General features: G+C 55.0%; 1 protein-coding gene across 1 annotated transcript; it reads left to right on the top strand.

Annotated features, from left to right (window-relative positions):
* The first annotated feature begins 1,293 nt into the window (after positions 1-1,293).
* Positions 1,294-13,615, top strand: RASD2 (RASD family member 2). The gene is made up of 3 exons (XM_081058090.1): positions 1,294-2,123; positions 7,268-7,547; positions 11,148-13,615. The coding sequence occupies exons 2-3, from the start codon at positions 7,277-7,279 to the stop codon at positions 11,675-11,677; spliced, it is 801 nt and encodes a 266-aa protein (XP_080914216.1). The 5' UTR covers positions 1,294-2,123; positions 7,268-7,276; the 3' UTR covers positions 11,678-13,615.
* Positions 13,616-20,292: the final 6,677 nt, after the last annotated feature.

Below are 20,292 nucleotides of genomic sequence, written 5' to 3'. Positions count from 1 at the left end.
AAGTTCCGTGGCTGATACAAAGTATGATTTGACAGACATGGTCTTGTGTCTCTTTACTGTATCACAGAGAGAACATTCTCTTTTCAGCCTCCAGATAACATGGAGAGTCTCGGGGGGGTGTTAATAAATAGGTCTTTAACACCTCTCCAAACCTTGCCGATCTCCCTTTTTCACAGAGGGCACATCTCAAGCCTTGGCAGGCCAGTTTCCAACTAGAATTTAATAACCTTGGTTTGTTTTCATTGTGCTTATTTTTAATCTTACCTTCTATTTATGGCAAGTGATACTGGTTTCCCATTTAAGGCAGTGATATAACGACTCTAAAAAACGTGTTTAAGGGAGGGAAAAGTGGGTCTTGGATTTAAAGAAAAGACTAATAAATGGTGTCTAGATAGGGCCTGAGGAGAATGACTTATGTCTGCCCTAGGTCAAGGTGGGGAGAATGGAGGCGACAGAGGAGCTGTCCAAGGGCACCTGGTAGTCCCCCCCACCAACTCCGGCAGGGCTCTCTCACCAGCACTCTCCCAGACCTGCACCCCACGCAGACCTCCACTCAGGCGTGCCTGAACAAGGTGACACCGCGGCCCCTCCTGGCGGCACGTGCGCAGAACATGTGCCATCTCATGGGATCCCGCGGGCCCCCAGACCTCAGAGGCTCACGGCGGGCATCTGGGCATCGGGGGATTTCCGCGATGGAGGAACGCGCGGGAGTCGTGGAGCGCGGGCTGCAGCCAGACCCAGCACGAGCCGCTCGGGAGCCCCGCCGACTGGCGGGAGGACCCTCGCAGGTCACCTGAGGGCTGGGCGGTGTGCGTGTCGAAAGCGAGCGCAGACGTCAGCCTCCCAGGCCCGTGCCGCCTTCCGGTCACGGCGCGCGCCCCGGGCTGTCCGCCCCCTCCACCCTATTGGCCCCGGCCCCACGCGCCGGGCCGTGCGGAGCGCCAGACTGCGGAGCCCCAGCGGCCGGGGGCGGGGCGGGAGGGGCGGGGCCAGGCAGCGGGACCCGCTGCTTATTGGCCGAGCTCAGTGCCGGGGGCGGGGCGCCGGGTGAAGGCGGGTGAGTGGGCCCCGGCAGGCAGAACACAGCTCGCGACGGCGGGACAGGCTGCTCGGGGCCGCAGAGGGGGTGGGTGGGCGCCGCGCGACCAGCCTGAAGGGTGACGCTCGCAGGGGCGGCAGAGAGCCCCCAGGCCTGTGCTGGGCTTCTGCCGCTGGGACCACCGTCGGGAGCCTGGGCTCCGTCCACGTTTCCGAGGGACCGTTGACCTCGCCCTGCGGGGCGTTTGCCTCTGGCGGAGGGAAGGAGCGAGAAGCCGGAGCTCCGCGTAAAGTTCGCGGGCTCTGGGGGCCGCAGAAGGTGAAGTGGGAGGAGGAGCCTGTGTAAGGCTAACTCAGCGCTGTGAAGCCTTGGGGCGGCCTTCAAGGCCCCCTCCCACACGCGCGCGGAGCGGAGCGTCCTGCTCCTCCAGCTGCTGGCGTCGCCTCTCAGGGAGAAAGGAGTCGTACCTGCCGCGCGGGGAGAGCTGCAGAGCGGCGAGCAGAGGAGGAGGACGCGGCCGAGCCGGGCAGACCCCCAACCCGAGCGACCCCTTTAGGGTGGGCCGAGAAGGTAGCATAAGCTACCAGGACAGGTGCGCCCACCCGGGGCACGCACCCACGCACGTACCCACAGCCACCTCCAAAGGACCCTCCAGGAGTCTCTAAGGACTCTCTGTAAGCCTCTGATTCTCCCCCTACAGCTGTCCCCTCAGCCCGGAGCCCCAGGCGGGGACCCCGGGATCCGAAGTCTCCGTGCCTCCGGGCACCTGGCTCAGCACGAGTCCCCCGGGTCGGGGCAGGGCAGGGCCGGCGGCGGCGAGCCGGAGCCCGCCCAGCGCCCGGGCCCCGCCGAGCCCTCGGAACCCACCCATGGGGCACCAGCTTCCCGTGCCCCCTCGCCCGGCTGCGCCCAGCTTGGCGCCTCGAGCTGCGCAGAGGAGGAGCACGGCACAGGCACAGTGACCCGGGAGCCGCGGCAGACTCCGGAAGGCTCGGCGGCTGGAGAGGCAAGCTGTTCCCCTCACCTCCAGGCGCTTCCAAGTAGCCCTCCGAGCAGAGCCAGAGGCCTGGCCCGCCATTCCCAGGTAGGAGACACCGACAGAACTGGGGAGCTGGGTGAAGTGGGGAAGGCAGGAAAAACGGCTGGAGGTTTGCTAGGGGAGCCTTTACATGACTAGCATAATTAAACTGATTGATCTACTGTATGTGCCAGGACCATGTGGCAACTTTACGTAGCTAAAAAAATTTAGTTGAGCACCTACTATGTGTCAGGCTGGGTGCTAGCCCGTTTACTTATCCCAGGTAAGAAAGTCTTATCCAGCTTCTACTTATTCTGCTAGATTTGGTGCTGGGTGCTTCCATTTAAGAGATCTGGAGTAATAGTTCATTTAAATATGAGGAAACTGAGGCTCAGGGAGATAGAAGCACTTACCTTCCTCAAACACCCCATTCCGCCTTCCTGAGCCAGCTGCCACCTGCATACTTGGATGGGAGGTGGGGCTGGGATCAGGCCAGTTGGTGCCCCCTGCCCTGGAGAGGATCTCCTCTGAGGAGGGAGGGTTAAGGACCACCTTCCTTGGGCAGAGTTCCTTGAGCTCTTTCTGTGTTGGTGCAAGGAGTGAGTTTCCCGGGCAATTCCCTTCCCGGGATGGGTGTCCTGTATTCAGCTGACCAGAGGGCCCCCAAGCACTTTTGAGGGGCTCTCTCTGACCCCTGGGAGGATGAGGAAGGATGTTGTCTAGGATCTAATGGGCTAGAAGGCTGGGCTGGGAAGGGCAGCCAGCTCCGGAGCCCATGATTCAGTCTTCAGAGAGACAACATGGGGTCCCCCAAGATCTCCTGCACTCCAGTTCACCCCACCTGGCTGCTCTCCAGGCAACCTCCCTTACTACTAAGAGGAAGCGCCACGCAGCAAGGAACCCGCTTGCTGCATGCCAGGAGCTGAATCAGCCTCTTGGCTTCTCATTGGACTCTGGGTTTGTTTCTACCACATCCCTTTGAGAGATGACCTACCTCACCAGGGCAGGCCATTTGCCCACGGTTGCTGAGCTGGTGAGAGGTAGAGCTGGGTTGCCAGCAGCTGATGCCTGCTTGCTTTCTTCCATCCTGAGCCATTATGGGTGGTGAGGTTGGCTTTGCAAAGCCCCCAGGCCTCGCCTCAGCATGGACATGAGGCCAGTGCATCCGTGTGTCTAGAGAGGCTGGGACGTGCCCTAATGGAGGAAGCTTGAGGTATGTGGGAGGGAGTGGGACGGACAGTGCAGTGACACAAGCGCTAGGGTACGTCAGGGAGGAGGACACATCCCAACCTTGTCCTGCTGGCCTTGCTCAGCTGACCCCTCCATCTTCTAGGCAGGCCCTGGGGGAGGGGCTCCAGGGAGAAACTGAGGAGCCCACAGATGCATTTGCTGGGAGCTGCTGAGCAGGGTTTGGGGGAGAGTCCTGGGCAGGGGCCCACCCCCAGCTGCCGTGGAGAGAAAGAGAGAATGAGAATATAGGAGGCCTCAGGGATCATTCCCCCTGCCTGACTCCACCTGAGGCTTCACGGAATCTGACTGTTTTGGAAAAGACTCTAGTTTTTGCCTGGGGCATGGGTCTTCATAGAGGTAAGAGGCCAGGGTTTGGAGCCCGGCCAGTCATCTGTGTGAACTGGGGCAAGTGAGTCAGCCTTTCTGCCATCCAGTGTCCCCATCCCAGTGGGTCAATGGTGGTCCCCTCTTCATGGGCTGTCGTGATGTCCTTGGAATGAAGCATGGAAAGCACCGAGCATGATGGAAGCCTGCCTGCCTGTGGTACTCCCAGGATGGCCCACTCCATCTCTGCCCCATGCCTTTCTGCCTCCCAGATGCCCTTAGAATGGTCCTAGGGTGGAATCAGTTGAGAGTCGCAGAACTTGCATTCGGGCCTTCATGCTACTAGTGGTCCCTACTCACCACTCTCTGCGCCTCCAAGGTGGGACTGTGAACTCTAAAAGGGCTCTTTGAACTCTGCCCCCGTCAGCTCCTCACTGTGTAGGGTCAGCCTGGCTGAAGGCAGAGAAGAGCAGGCAGTGGAGAAGAGAAGCTGTGTCCACAGCGCTACCCCCAGTGCTCCTCAGGGGGAAGAGAAGCTACGAAAGGGGCTGCGGGGTGGGGGCGGGGGGAGGCGGAGCCCATGGAGACGCTGTCACCTGGCGTCCAGCTGTCTGGATGCCTCACACAGCCCCACGTGGCTGAGTCCATGTGAAGACTCAGTCTTCTCTCAGAGCCACCGATTTTTTTTCCTCCTTTGCCTCCTCTCTGCCTCCCTGCCTCCCCTCTGCCTCCCTACCTCCCCTCTCTGCCTCCCTTCCCTCTCTGACTCCCTTCCCTCTCTGACCCACTACCTCCCCTCTCTGCCTCCCTTCCCTCTCTGCCTCCCTTCCCTCTCTGCCTCCCTGCCTCCCCTCTCTGCCTCCCTGCCTCCCCTCTCTGCCTCCCTGCCTCCCCTCTCTGCCTCCCTTCCCTCTCTGCCTCCCTGCCTCCCCTCTCTGACTCCCTGCCTCTCCTCTCTGACTCCCTGCCTCCCCTCTCTGTCTCCCGTAGCCCATTCAGTCACTGATATTAGTGCACATGTGTCAGGAGCTCTGGGCTAGAGGGTGAGGCAGGCGGTAATGTAGACAAACACGTCCCTGGGGAGCTGCTAGCCTCTTTCCCCCTCTGTCTAAACAGAGGTGACCACCAGCAGAGTCAAGCTCCCTGCAGAGGAACTTGGGGAGGGGAGCTGTCCTGGCGTGGGGCCTCTTCCCCCCCATCTCTGCTGAAGGCCTAGGCTGGCTCACCCAGACCCAAAGGGGACTGAAAAGGGTTCACTGCTGTTTGTCTTCCATACCCCCCTCCTCAATGCCCACCCATGAATGTCCCCAGGGCCCTGAGACCCTCTCATCACAGCCCATGGCCAACCAGGCAGGGTGGGGGTGGAAGGAAACAGCCCCAGAAGGAGACTGAGTTAGCTCCAGAAGCAGAGCCATTTGCTTCATTCATTTAGGGTTCACTTATTGAGCACCTGCTGTGTACATGGCACTGAAATCCTGTGGGATAAATTGAAAGATGGCTTCGGGCATGAATTGGGTAGTGATGTGGGTTTCTTAGGTTTGGAGTCACTGTCCTGGCTCCCTTATTAACTAAATGGGCCAATCACGTAGCTCTTAAGCATCAGGGTCCTTATTTGTGAACCGGGGATGATGGTATGTACCTCAGAGGGAGGTGGTGAGGAGACTCCATAGGGCATAGGGCAGACTGCCTGGCGTCACATCCCTCCTTTGCTGGTTACTGCTCTGTGATCACGGGCAAGTTACTAAACTTCTCTGTGCTTCAGTGTCCTTGGGATAACTCCACCTACCTACTGGGGTTACTGAGGGATTAAGTGGGTTATTACATGTTCAGCACTGGCATATAGTAACTGCAAGATAAATGTCAGCTCTTCCTGTTATTCTGTTCTTAGCACAGTACTTGGCATATGGCAGGGGCTTGGTGAATGGTGATTACTGTCGTGGCACAAGGCCTGGGGTCAATGGCGTGCTCAGAGGGCCTATTGTATGTGTTTCTTTGCAATTCATTCATTGAGATCATCTCGGTAGCATGGAATTGGTCATGGTGGCGGTATGTACGTCGTGGAAATTGGCAAACACTACCCACAAGAGATTTTTTAAAAGATATTTTTGACAGCCAGTTTACTGCACAGTGGCTCTCAGTTGGGCAGGAGGGCAAATGCAATGCCTGAGTGCCCTGAACATGACACGTGCCAGGAGATTTGCATGAAGGAGCGATCTCCACCTCAAGTCTCCTGGCATCATAGTGAATAGAACATTACGTTGTGGGAGAGGGCCGTGGGGTAAATGGATGAGGCAGTCTGGGCTGCTGACCTGGGGGATCTGGGGGTGGGACCAGTTGTAGTTTGCACATACAACCCTTTGTGCAAATTGGAAAAAGGTGCCTTCTCTGAGCAGGTGAACTCCACAAAGACAGCCCCTGCTTTCCCACCTAGTTGGGTGCTTTGTGCAGTGCCCAACCTGCACAACCGTGTGGGACAGCCTGATCCATGTTTCTGGAGGCCTGTATCCATTTGTAGCTCCTCTTCTCTAGAGAAGGGAGGGATTCCTTTTGGGATGGGGCAGATGTTAGAGAATCCTTCAGAGAAGAGGTGGCATTTGAGCCAGACCCTAAAACATAAGGGAGGAGGGTGTTCAGGGGTGGGGATTAACTAGCCCAAGCTAAGGAGTGGAGGTAAATTTCAGCAGAGCTCAAACTAACTGGAATGACTGGGGCCGAGGGGATTCTGGTGGGTGCTGAATAGGAAAGGAGGGTGGCAGTGCCTTTGAGGTGGGTCTGATGGAGCCCCTGGAGGTTTACTTATGTCCACTTGGGATTTGGAGCGTGGATCCATTTTAGCCTCTTCCACAAGGCCAGGAAGCTCCTGTAGAAAGCTCTGGGTATACCCCAGATCCACAAACCCTTGGAGCTTGAGGGATTTGAGTTGCTCTTGGGTCATTTCTCTGACATGCATCCCCTAGTCCAAGCCTCTGGGTCTCCTGGAGGTGAGCAAACTCTCAGAGCCTGGGGGATGAAAATCTCTGGGCAGCCCCAGGCCCTGGCATGGAGGATGTGGTCTGGACATGGCATTCCACTTCTTCCTGGGAGGGCTGAAGGGCCATGGCATCCCTGTGCTTACAGAATGCTCTCTTGTGCCTGGCCCATGTCATGTCCTGTAATCACAGGCTCCTTGGAAGCCAGAGTTGGAAAAGATGGGTGGATCAGGGAGAGAATGGACTGTAACAAGAGTTAAGGTCTTTGAGATCTCGCCATGTGCTGAGCCCTTCACCGCAGCCCTGTGAGTGGAGTTCATGTTATAGATGAGAAAAGTGACTCCCAGGGAAGTCAGGCTACTTGCCCAGCAGCAATAGTGAGCGAGTGGTAAAGTGAGGACTCAAGCCCCAGCAGTTCTGTGCTGGCATAAATAAGGGGGCGAATGAACGCAAGGGGGAATGAATGAGTGAGTGAGTGGGTGAATGAAGGAGGAAAGCAACAAGAGAGGGCATGAATGAATGAGCAGAAAGAACTCCAAAGCCCTTAGAGAGACCCTAGTCCAATGTTCCCATTTTACAGACAGAAAACTGAGACCTAGTCAGGAACCACCCAGGGGAGGCCAAGGCCTCCAGCAGGGGCGGCAGGGCCAGGGCCTCCTGCAGCCTGCTCCCTGTTCTCTGTCGCAGCCCCGAGCCATGATGAAGACCTTGTCCAGTGGGAACTGCACGTTCAGCGTGCCCGCCAAGAACTCGTACCGCATGGTGGTGCTGGGCGCCTCCAGGGTGGGCAAGAGCTCCATCGTCTCGCGCTTCCTCAACGGCCGCTTCGAGGACCAGTACACGCCCACCATCGAGGACTTCCATAGGAAGGTCTACAACATCCGCGGTGACATGTACCAGCTGGACATCCTGGACACGTCTGGCAACCACCCCTTCCCCGCCATGCGCCGGCTCTCCATCCTCACAGGTGAGGGCCTGGGGGGGCGTGGGCGCCGTGGATGTGGGCACGTGTGCTTGGCACTTTACAGTTTGCAGAGCAAGTGCACCTCCATCATCTGAGGTAAAGCTCGCAACAAGCCCCCTCGCACCGCGAGGGTGACAGGTGTTGCTGCTGGCCCATATAAAGGATGGAGCTGGGGCCCAGATTTTGTCCTGTCTGACTCTGGGTTGATTACTTATGACTGCTGGTGCCGCCTTCCGATCAGGCACTGGGGGGGTTCCTCTCTGGGAAACCGAGGGGTTGCTGCCTTCCTTCTACGGGAAGTGACCTAGCAGAACTCTGGGGCCCATGGTCAGTCTGCTGAGCTCAGATGTCTTCACACCCCGGGTCTTTGCCTCATCTCAGAGCGATAAGGGCAGGACCAGGCAGTGGTCAGCCAGAAGGCAGGCAGGCAGGCGTCCTGCTCGTGCTAGGGGTTCGGTAATAATCACAGTAGCGGGGATGGAGGTAACACTACATGCCTGGGCCCACTCTTGGAGCTTGGCATGCATTTATTTAATCCTCACAACTAACCTAGGAGAAAGGTATTTGCCTCCATTTTACAGGTGGGGAACCTGAGGCCCAGAGAGGTTAAGCTACTCCAGGAGGTAACACAGCTGGTATACGGCAGTCTGTCTCAGGCTTTGTCACTAAGCTATCCTATACTATAGCCTCTCAGCCCTGCTGGGAGTGGTGAGGAGGGAGGGAGAGATGGTTGGGAGTCAAGGAGGCAGGTGGAGATGTGAGATTGGGCCATCATTACATGACTCGAGCAGTTTCGTATGGTAGCTAAGAGGGCAGGCCCAGACACCAATCTGCTTGGATCTGGATCCTAGTTCCACTGCTTCCTGCTTTTGTACTAGGCAGAGGCTTTACTTCTTTTGTCTCAGTTTTCTCATCTGTATGTTGACATCACATTGCACCCATCCCAAAGCTCACTGTAAGAATTAAATGAGTTAATATATGAAAAGTGCTAGGTGAGCAGACAGTAGGTGCTCAATAAATATTGGTCTTAAATTAAAGCAGCATTTATAGTGTGCCTGCTACAGGCTCTGCAGAGTCTTTTCTTAAGCCATGCCCCTCCCATTGCTGGACAGTGATGAAGGGAAGGAATGAGCAGGTAACCCTCCAGCCATCACTAAAATAATGCCCAAATCAGAGAGTTCTGCACCAAGAAACCCACACCAGGCCCACCCCTCCCGCCACACCCCAGCCAAGACCCTGCCTTGAGTGCCCTGGGCACAGCATCTGACTCACGTCACACTCAGACACCCACCTCACCCCCTTATATTTTGGAGAGGAAGTGTGTGGATAGAAGACCTGGGTTGACCTGGGTTCAAATCCGGGCTCCACCACTGGGGGGGCTTAACCGTGTAACCAGAGGTCGGAATCTCGGTCTCCCCAGCTGCACGGCGGGCATAACTTTGCTTCCCCCGAGTGTGGTTTCGAGGATTGGAGGAAAGTGTGCCGGGGGCACTTTTAGCACATGGTGAATATTGCAGGAATGGCAGCTCTTCCTGCGTCGGGCAGGGGCCGGGTGCCATCGATGTAAATAAGGCAAACATCAGAGGGAGGGATAAGGGAAATGCAGAGAGAGGCCACGTGCATATTTCCAAAATTAATTTTTTTAAAAATACATTTTATTGGGGAATGTTGGGGAACAGTGTGTTTCTCCAGGGCCCATCAGCTCCAAGTCGTTGTCTTTCAGTCTAGTTGTGGCTCCAAGTCCAATCACCGTTTTGAATCTTTAGTTGCAGGGGGCACAGCCCACCGTCCCATGCAGGAATGGAACCGGCAACCCTGTTGTTGAGAGCTCGCGCTCTAACCAACTGAGCCACCCAGCCGCCCCCTGAAATTAATTTTTAATCACACAAAGAATATACAAACTCACCCTCTTTTAAACATATGGACAAGGCTAAAAAGCCCCCTTGACCCATGTCTCCACCCCCAGGCTGCTGCCCCATCCCTGGAGGTGGCCACCCCACCACTCTGGTGTGGACCCTTCCGGACTCGCCCTGAATACATTGACAATCATATTTCAATCCCCATAATAGAGAGTATTTTTGTCTGTTTCTTTTTTATGTGCATCTATCATTCTGAGCACATCTGCTTGCTGCTTGCTTTTTCACCAACGCGTGCCTCATTTTCCAACCTGGTGCTGGTAGGCAGGACACTCTGAAAACCATGAATTCTGCCACCAGCTCTCCTTCCAGCTGCCAGCCGGGTGTCTCCGAAGGTTGGCATCACATGCAGTCTTGCATTTGAATATGTCAAGGCAGCGGAGTCCTCAGGATGGGTTTGGCAGCCGGCGCGGAATCAGTAGCCAGGCTGGGTGGCGCTGCCTTGCAAGTATCTTTTAAAATAGCCCACACCATCATTCAATCCGTCCATTCAGCCAGCTTTATACATGCCCACTGTGCGCTGGGCTCTGGGAGACAGGGAGTGGGTGACGACGTCCCCCTCTGCGCCAGAGCTCATTTGGCAGAGCACACCACTGGCCCACCTGCTGCCAATACTCTGAGTTCTGAATGTGGCCCGTGCTATTAGGGGGGAAAAGTGGCATGGTGTGGGGTGCCGAGGAATGGGCAGCAGTGCTGCCAGAGCCAGAATTGCTTGAGTCTACTCTTGAGCTCTTGGGCCAGTTGCCGATGCCTCTGAACCTCTCTTTCCTCATCTGTAAAACAGGAATCTTGACATCTCACTGCAGGTTCTTAAGAGTTTAAGCCAAAGTGAGGAAGGTGCTTTGAGTGTGAGATTGTGATCCGTGTAGTAATATCTATAGATTGGAATGAAGGCCCCAGCCCAGCCCTCTCTCACCCTCCTGGCCACCTCTGCCACCTCCCCATTGTCCCTGTGTCTGATTCAAAGGTGTCTTGTGTGATGCAATAAGTTAAACTAGGGATAGTGTGGGCCTTGGGGCCAGCGTTCCCTTATCCACCCAGGATTTGTTCAAGAAGCAGAGCACCCATGTGTGCCGGGCTCCTGCTAGGTGAGGACGGCTGAACTCGGGCCCCAAACTTGGCCTGGCCGCATTGGAGCTGTGTGACCTGGGCCAGGTTGCTCACCCTTTCTGAGCCTGTTTGCTCACTTCGACCATGAAGGTGATGAAATCTCACAGAGGTTTTGTGAGGAGTCGGGAAACATGTGCATGAAGTGCGTGGCCCATGCCAGCGCTCGCAGGTGCTTCTTCTCATTGTCATTACTGACATCTCAGACCACTGAGCACGTGCCATTATCTCCTGTGACCCGCAAGGTCGTCCTGCACAGCAGTGTTTCCTTGGCACGGGACAGACGGGGAAACCGAGGTTTAGACCAAGTCGCTAGTAAATGGAGGAAGCAAGATGTTCCCCTCGGCCCACCTGCTGCCGATACTCCGAGTTTCTACTATGCATCAAGTGCATAGAACCGTTATTCGGACACTGTCCCCGCAAGCGCAGAGGTCCTCACCCATCCCTAGCCCTGCAGGGACCGGTAGGGCGCATTCACTGTGTCTGCCCCAGGCTGTGCCACGCGGGGCTGCGCGAGCTCGCGGGGAGGCCTGGTCAGGAGCTGCCCTCCCGCTCACCGCCGGGGTTTGTCTTCCTGCAGGTGACGTCTTCATCCTGGTGTTCAGCCTGGATAACCGCGAGTCCTTCGACGAGGTCAAGCGCCTGCAGAAGCAGATTCTGGAGGTCAAGTCCTGCCTGAAGAACAAGACCAAGGAGGTGGCGGAGCTGCCCATGGTCATCTGCGGCAACAAGAATGACCACGGCGAGCTGTGCCGCCAGGTGCCGGCCACCGAGGCCGAGCTGCTGGTGTCGGGCGACGAGAACTGCGCCTACTTCGAGGTGTCGGCCAAGAAGAACACGAACGTGGACGAGATGTTCTTCATGCTCTTCAGCATGGCCAAGCTGCCCCACGAGATGAGCCCCGCCCTGCACCGCAAGATCTCGGTGCAGTACGGAGACGCCTTCCACCCCCGGCCCTTCTGCATGCGGCGCGTCAAGGACACGGACGCCTATGGCATGGTGTCGCCCTTCGCCCGCCGTCCCAGTGTCAACAGCGACCTCAAGTACATCAAAGCCAAGGTCCTTCGGGAGGGCCAAGCCCGGGAGCGGGACAAATGCACCATCCAGTGAGCAGGCAGGACGCTGGGGTGGGGCGTGGGCAGTGCCTTATGGGACGTGGCCCCAGATGCCTGCACCCCCCCCAACGGGACCCCAGTGGCAGTCGTGTTTGAAGGCCTTGGGTGCTGGACTGGAGGACCCCGGCCTCGAACCTCTGTACCTTCTGCCTTCTCACCACTTCCCTCTGATTCCTCTTTTCCACTGTTCCACGTGGTTCCAGCGCCTCCGTGGGGAGATGGATCTCCATGGAGCAGGTGACAAGGTTGGGAGAAATCGGGACTTACGTAGGGACCCAAGTCGGAGCCTTCCTGTCCTTGGGTTGTAAGAAACGCTGGTGCCAGAGGGGCCAGGCCCCCTGCCTCCAACAGAGCCTCCTGGAACAGTCACAGAATGAAAGCAGCACCCAGAGCCTACGGAGGAGCACTCTGGCGTGAGACCCAACTTGGGTTAGCTGGCAGCTGGCAGACTCCCCGCCCATGTACTCCCAATCCTGCAGCTCTCACCCTCTGGCTCAGCTGTTTGTACCCCTGCCCCCCAAGCTGGCCCCCGAGGCCCCTGACGTTGAGCCAGGGGCATCTGTGTGTGTTTGAAGAGGATGCGGCTCTGTCTCCTGGCGCACGTCCAGCTGGGACCAGCTTCCTTCGTCAGCCTCCTCTCCCAGCTTCCTCCCGTCTGCTGGTCCTGCCTTCTTGTTACATCTGTTCTCATGTTGTGTATAGCAGTAGAAATGGAAATCCTTGTACTGTAAAAGCCTAGTGACCCCTCGTCGGCCTGGCCCACACCCAGTTCAGATCCACTGCCTCCCCTGGGACACCTTCCTCCCCTGCTCCCATATGGGGTTCCCGTGGCCTGTCTGCAGCTGGACACTGTCCTCCATCCTGAGCTGTACAGTTTATACTCACACAGGCGGGGCAGGCCACCGGGGCTGCCTCTCCTCCTGCCCCCATTTCACAGAGGAGATGGCTGACACTCAGGAGAAGGTGACGTGGCCCAGCGCTGGCCCCCGGCTAGTTCAGGACAGAGCTCTACCTAGAAACAGGCTGTCCATGCCTCGGCTTGTTCCTGAAGCGTTCGTTGAGCGCCTGCTAGGTGCTGGGTCCGCCGTGTGCTAGGAAACCAAGAGGGTGAGCGATGCACTTTACGCCCCCAAGGCCAGGGCCTTCCCCAGCCCTGGCCTCTTGCCCTTCACCTGCCTGGCCTCTGCCCACCCCTGGGGTGCTACTGCCTTCTGCACATGTAGCTGCTGGGAGGTGTGGAGGAGCAGCTGGGAACCAGAGCTGAGCGGAGAGAGGTAGGTGGAAAGGCTCCCTGTGGGCGTTTTCCTCTTGCCTGGGATTGGGCTCTGCGGGGTGCTGGGCCTGCTGGGATTTGAACCTGTAGACCAAAGGCTCCTATCATCATGTATTGTGATCTGAAACATATTGATGTTTGGGGCCACAGGGAACCTTAGTGATCATCTAGTGAATCTTTCCAAGGCCCAGAGAGGGTAAGTAACTTGCCCCGGGTCACACAGCAAGTCCACGAGTGGTGGAAGCAGGGCTAGGTGTGGGTGTTCAGCACACACCATGATATGCCCCCCTCCTCATGCTGCCTCGGCCCTGTCAGGGATTTGAGGCATCATCTTCCCCACTCTCTCCCTGGATGGGTGTCTGAGGGCTCCTGTAAATTCTGTGTACATTGTGCCCATGTATATAATGTATACACACATGAACACAGACACACCCCTGCCCTGGCCTCAGCTCTGCACACCCTCCACCCGTGCCCTGGCCCCTGCTGCTCACAGCAGCAGTTCTCACGCTGCTCCTGTGCTCCCGCCTGGCCCCTGCCTGAACCCTCCAAACAGACCAGGTCCCTTGGCCAGGACCCGTGTGTGGCCTGGTCTTGCCCGGTCATGCACCCACTGCCCCAGATCTCTGTGTACACTCTCAATTAAAGTGAGTTTGTTTCTAAGCTGTGTCCTTGACCGTATGTATCGTCTGTATTTCCAGGAGGAGGTGTGCCTCTGCCCCAACCATGCTGGCCCTGCCCTCCCCAGACAGACCCTTCCTGGTGCCCTTGCCCTGCGTATCGGGTGAGGAGGTGAGGGCAGGGCCACCTCATCAGGTAGGGAATGAAAGCCCAAGATAGAAGCTTGTGCCCTCTCTTGGCCTGGGGCCTCTGGGTGGATGTGTTGAGTGTCCCTTTAGGGAGTGTGGCCAGGGCAGACAGGAGAGGCACCCCATGGACGTCAGCCCTTTAGCGTCACCACATGTCCGAATTCTCTGTGGCTCCGGTAAGAGCGTCAGTGTTGTCCCCAGGGGACATTGGGCAACGTCTGGAAATATTTTTGATTGTCCAAACAGGAGGGGGTGGGCTGTAACTTGCTTCTATCATCCGTACATAGAGGCCAGGGATATTGCTGGCACCCTCCCGTGACCAGGACAGCCGCACGATCAAGAGGCCCCCTGCCCCACCTGTGGGCAGCGGGCAGCCTCCTCAGCTGGACTGTCAGCTCTTGAGGTCAGGACACGGTCCATGTCTGCATGGTTGATATGACGTACAACTTTCTGGACAGTCCTTAATAAACACTGAAATGAGATGGGGCATGGGTGGGGATGGCAGGTGGAGGCAGAGGAAGAAGGTCTTGTTCCCTACATCCCTGAACGTGCCGCCTTGGACCGAGGTCTCCCTGGGCAGAGGGAGAAGGAAATCGCCACGCACCTGCTGTGTGCTCGAACATCTCGTCTCTTCCTGTGCCATCCTCATGTCTTCAGCTCCGGGAGACACATGCTGTCATGTTCACCCGTCTTTAATATCATGTCCAAGATGGCACAGCTGGTGAAAAGATTCCAAACCAGAGGCCATCAGAGCTCCATGTGGGTGAGGAAAGGATTTTGCATCTGGGAGATGGCGATGGGTCTGTGCTTTTGATCACTCTGCAAAGGCCACTGAGCATCTAGGTGCAAGGCCTGGAGATGGAGGTTCAGGGAGAAGTAGGAAAACATCCCTGTGTGCCAGGAGCTTACTCTCCACAGGGAAGAGTCCCTGCTTGCACATTCACAAAGCAAGGTGAGCCTAGCAGTGGTGGAGACAAAACCAGGTGAGCCTGGTGTGTGGGGGAGCTGGGAGGTCTCTCAATCTCTGCCCACCTGGGAGCCCAGCTCCCTCCCATCCTTTGCCCACACCAGCCAGAAAAGCTCAGTGTGGGCAGCAAGTCGCTTTGAATGCTTTCCCAGACCTGGTTTTTGAAAACGTGGGACGTGGCAGTGAACACTCCCTCTGCACCACCGGTCAGCGCTGCACCGTAAGAAGGGCTAAACAGGGAGGCGGCTGGTGGCACTAAAGCAAGGCTTCCTTGTGTGTCGGGCTGGGTCTTCCTCTGCCATTCCCTTCCTGCATGTAGGACTGCAAAGAAGTCATGTCCTTTCCCAGATTTCAGTTTCTTGAGCTGTAAATGGGAGGTGAGGAGGAGGACAGCTCGACCAGCCGACACACGAACAGCCCCTTGCAGCCCTCTGTTTTCTGCAAAAGAATTAATATTCTTATTACATAACCCACAACATTCCAATCATTACTAAACAGAACACGCTTGCTCCAGCCCCATTCCCTGCATCCCACAGACTTGCTCTGGAGTGAGGCTAATCAGCAAAGGGCTTTAGCAGACAAGGAAGACTTCCCCAACAAATCCCTTCTTAGCTCTGGGACAGAAGGTGGAGTAAGAAAATTCCCCTCACGGGAAACCATTCAGAGACAAGTCGAGGATGGCCAGCTTAATTCCCACCCCTACGAAGGGAACATTGGGAATCTGATTTCAGAGAATTCTGCACTGCGAATTCTAAGTACTTATTCTGTTCTGCCTCCTTGAACCTGTCATTTACTCAAAAGAAAAACTTCGGTCTGCGTCACAGCTTGGTGGAGGCTGACAGGAGGCCAGCCGGGGTTCAGTGGCAAAGCTGGTGGGAATGCAGGAAGGAAAATGGGGGAGGGAAAGGGAGCTGACCTGTGTTGAAGACCTACTGTGCACGAAACACCATGATGAGCCTATTACCTGTATTTTCTCATTGGATTCTCATGGCAAAGTTATGTGGAAGGATTATGAATCCCTTTTTATATACGAGGGAAAATGAGGCTCAGAGAGGTAAAGCCACTTGTCCAAGGTTGCACAGCTGGAGTGGCAGACCTGGGCTAGACTCTATATCCGACTGCAAAGCATGTGTTCTCCCCAGAGCTTTCATAACTGAGCTAGCTGAGGGGCTCCGGTCTGGATGGAGAGGTCAGCAAGTTGTGGTGCAATGTCTGGATGTGGTTCAGAAAACTGGGGCAGATCTAATTCACAGGGAGTGAGATGCCCTACTACTCAGAGCAAAAGGCCCAGCCACTATTGCAGGAGAAGAACTTGACTTCTTTTTCTTGGGAAAGTCTGAGATGAGCGTGCTCGGCAGAAGGTGGCTCTGCTCCACCTGGTCACTCAGGCATCCAGGTTTCAGCCTCCTCCATCTCTAGGATCTCGTCGTCATCTGCAAGGCTCAAACCACTACCACATTTAGGTTCAGCAAGAGGAGTCATGGAAGAGCATGCAGATGACGCATGTCTGCCTTTTCCAGGGCCCTGGGTACATCCCTTCAACTCACTTTTCACTGGCAAGGCTCAGTCATGTGACTTTACCTACCAATGAGAAGGGCTGGAAATGCAGCTCCTTGCTAGGGGGCCCTGTGCCCTCTGGTGACTCGTTACTGTGGCAAAAGAGGAGGAGCAATCTGGCTGGTCAGCTAACAGTCTGCACTCAGTCACCTCATGCAGCGGGTCCAGGCCTCAGGACCCCACATGCAACCTGGTTTCAAAGAAGCTCCACGCAGCAGATCCCCCGCTTCGGAAAGCAGCTCTAACCTCCTGCTGCTTCTTTAAAGTGGCTCTGGCCTTTATTTCCCCCTGTCCCTTGATGAAACCTTGGACTGCCCCATGATTTTTCTCATCTTCAGAACACTTCAGGTGGAAAATACAGCCTCGATTAAAAATCCTTGGCTCATGTGATGATTGACAGTTCAGTCTTCAAAGACTTTCCTTCCTTTTCCCAGCTGAGGTCTGCGTTGCACAAAAAGCTGGAATCTGGGGAAGACAAAGGTGGGGAAGTTCTCTTCTTCACTCTCCGTCTTCCCTTTAGCTTATTCCAGTTTCTCTGTCCTCTGTTCTTGCGAGATGGGTCTGGTGGGGCGTGGAGAAGAGGTCAGGGAAGCTGGGACATTCTTTCTTGCCTGGCACATTCTTTCTCGACTGGTATTGTGGTAGATGGTGTCATGCTTAGAGCACGATAGATGTTTAACGATGGCATTAAAACCTCAGGGGTAGTTTTGTAGATTTTTCAGGGACCATCGTTCCATCACTGGGAAACTTTCACCTGCGGGCGTCTTGATGTAGTTCTGTGCACCTCCGTTTAGGGGGCTTGCTGAGTCCTCCCGTAGCCCCCGGGAATGTTGTAGTAAGTGCAGATCCTCTGTGCTGAGGCCTCTTGCCCCTCTAGGATGCTCTCTTGGGCAGGCCTGAGGCTTCCCCACACCAGCTTTCTCTCGTGGTTATCCCACATCCAGTCCATATGAAACTCCAATCCTTTGCCTCAATCAACTAAGAGTATCAGTTCAGTAAGGATCTTTAGCATCAGACCAGATAGTCTATGATCCATTAGATTTATCAGGCAGAGGGCAAACAGTGGTCCACAGAGGCCTCAGCTGGGGACACACATCAAGCACTCTCAGGGTTAAAGTGAGGTGCACTCTCATAGCACTCTTCGAAAATTCTCTTCCCTAAGAAATCATCTTACCACTGACTCTTTTATATCTTTGACATAGGTTAGAAGTCTGAGTGTCCAATAGCTGGTTCTTGCCCATATATGTTGAGAATTTTGCCTTTGCTTCCAAAACCTTGCTTTGGAACCTGAGACCAATCTTGTTAGGGTCTCAGCTGAAATGAAAGAGAGAGGGCCAGGCTTATCCGCCAGGTAGAAGGGGACTGGGGAACGGCACTTAGGGAGGGACTCCAGCCTCATCTAGGAAGTGGAACACTGAACAGGAAAGTGAGTCAGAGCCCAGTGTAAGACCTGTACCAACCCAGGTATCCTGGACACACAGCTTAACGTGTGTCTCAACATGAAAGACATAGCTTTTTAACTGTTAGTAACATAGACTCTGCTCTGAGAATGCCTGGGTCCAAATCTCAGCTCTGCTATCTGCAAGTTGAGTATCCTCAGGCAAATTACTCTTTGTATTGGTCAGCTATCACTGCAGTAATGCTGTGTAACAAGCCACTCCCAAATACAGTGGCTTGCAACAAACCTTCTTCTGTCTAGGACTCCAGGTCAGTTGCAGTTTGAATGGTCCAGGCTGGGCATTGCTGGGCTTGACTTCAATACTGACCCTGTCTTTATTTAAAGTTTTGATCCTTTGTTCATTGTGGATGTCTTATTCCGTTTAGGCTGCTATAACAAGAACATCATAAACTGGGTTTTCACAACACACCCATGCAACAAGATGAATGAGCTTATAAACAACACACATTTATTTCTCACAGTCCTGGAGGCTGGGAAGTCCAAGATCAAGGTGCTGGCACATTTGGTGTCTGCTGAGGACCTGAGTCTTGGTTCGTAAATGGCTGTGTCCTCACATGGGGGAGGGGGAAAGGGAGCTCTCTGGGGCCTCTTTCATAAGGGCACTAATCCCATTTATGAGGGCCCCACCCTCATGATCTAATCCCCTCTCAAAGGCCCCACCTCCTAATACCATCATTCTGGGGGTTAGATTTCAACATATGGATTTGGGGTAACACAAATATTTAGTCTATAGCAATGGGTTTTTTATCTTACTTTTTATTTAAAAAATATTACAGGAAACTCTATCCCTGAGTGTTCTGGCATCTCCTTTAATGTTGCACCTGAGGCCATTGCCACACTCACTTACCCCTAGTCTTGGCCCTGCCTCTAGGCCAAGATGGATTCTGGTCTGTTCCACATGTTTTTTTCTGGGTCCCCCACCCCTACCCCAGGCCAAAGAGCCTGCAGCTACCTCAGGTATGCACTTCTCATGAACAATCATCAGAGCACAAAAGCGTGGGTGGAACACGAGAGGCCTCCTGAGACCTCGACCCCAAACTGACACTGTCACTTCTGCCACATCCCATTTCACTGGCCAAAGCAAGCCCATAGCCAGCCCACCATTCATGGGGTAGGGAAGTATCCTCTCTCCACTCTAGAGGGATCACACCGCAAAGGGCTTGCAGGCATGTTCTAATCCAGGGGAGGCATGAAGGATTGTGGACATGACAATCTACCACACTTAGTTTCTCTGTGGCTCAGTTTCCTTTTTTGTAAGATAGAGATAATAATACCGCCATTGTGATGAGGATTCATACTCATAAAATACTTAATAATGAGGATTAATACTCATAAAATACTTACAGTGGTGCCTGGCACGTAACAAATGCCAGCCATCAGTATTGCTGTGCCAGTGAGGCTCCCTGCAGCCCCACCTGGCGGGGGGCACACTCCCAGCTGCAGCATCAGCTCCGGCTGTGTGCCTCTTATGAGCCACCCATGGGCACGCCACTTCTCTATACCTCCATTTCTTCATCCCTGAATCCCAGTGAGGACCACCAGGAAAGTGTACATGAAAGCACTTGGCAATTTGTATGTGGGGTGCAAATACTGATCACTTGACATGCGTTCACTGAGGGTTTTAAGACATGGCCCCCAAATTCTTTGACTCGCCTCCCTCCCAGAGGGGTCTATGTCCCCTCCCCTGGATCTGAGTGAGCTTCTGACTGCTTGGACCAATACACTGTGCTGGAGTAATGCTCGGTGACTTCTAAGGCCAGCTCGGAAAAGGCCATGCATCTCTGCCTGGGTTTTCTGGAACGTTTTCTCGCTCTCAGGATGCTCTGTCTCAGAACCCAGCTGCTGTGCTGTAAGAAGCCCCCTCTATGTGGAGAGGCAGTGTGGCGGCGCTCTGGGCACAGTCCTCGCTGAGCCCAGTCCAAAGGCTAGACGTGTGTCTGCAGGAGCTTCCAGGTAGCTCCAGCTGCAGCCATTGGAGTCTTTTGGACATAATGGAGCAGACATAAGGCATTCCCACTGTGCTCCATTCAAATTCCTGACCACAGGATCTGAGAGCTGAATAAAGTAGTTGCTGTTTTATGCCACTAAATTTGGAGGGCTTTGTTAGACAGCAATACATTCACCAAACGTCCTTTCACTGTCCAGGTCTCAGGGCACACAAATGAATCCAAGTCAGACCCTGCTCCCCAAAGAACCAACAAAGAGCCCATAAGCAGGCAATTGCAATGTAGTTTATCATATGCTGTGATGGGGCTGTGGAAGCTCAGAGGAGGGGCCCTTAGTCCAGTCTGGGTGAGGTTCTAGACAGACCTCTCTCCGGGGGAGATGATACTGCAGTGAATCTGACAGATTAACGAAAGCTAACCAGGAGAATGAGGAAGCAGGTTTCTATGGAATGCACAAGGAACTAGAGCTCCGTGTAGCTGGAGCACAGAGGACAAAGGCTGGCTCTTCCTTGAAGCACCCTAAATACCCTGCTGCCACAGGACCTTTGCACTTGCTTTCTCTAGAGACCCCTCTCGCCTACTTGCTCACTTCATTTATATCT

The sequence above is a fragment of the Rhinolophus hipposideros genome (genome assembly GCF_964194185.1).
Source record: "Rhinolophus hipposideros genome assembly, chromosome: 9".
NCBI classification, from domain to species: Eukaryota; Metazoa; Chordata; class Mammalia; order Chiroptera; family Rhinolophidae; genus Rhinolophus; species Rhinolophus hipposideros.
This window is presented reverse-complemented; position numbering and strand designations above follow the sequence as displayed.

Coding starts and splice junctions, on each gene's coding strand:
- RASD2 (XM_081058090.1), top strand. CDS start 7,277: ATGATGAAGACCTTGTCCAGTGGGAACTGCACGTTCAGCGTGCCCGCC. Junction 7,548..11,147: donor CCGGCTCTCCATCCTCACAG/GTGAGGGCCTGG, acceptor GTCTTCCTGCAG/GTGACGTCTTCATCCTGGTG.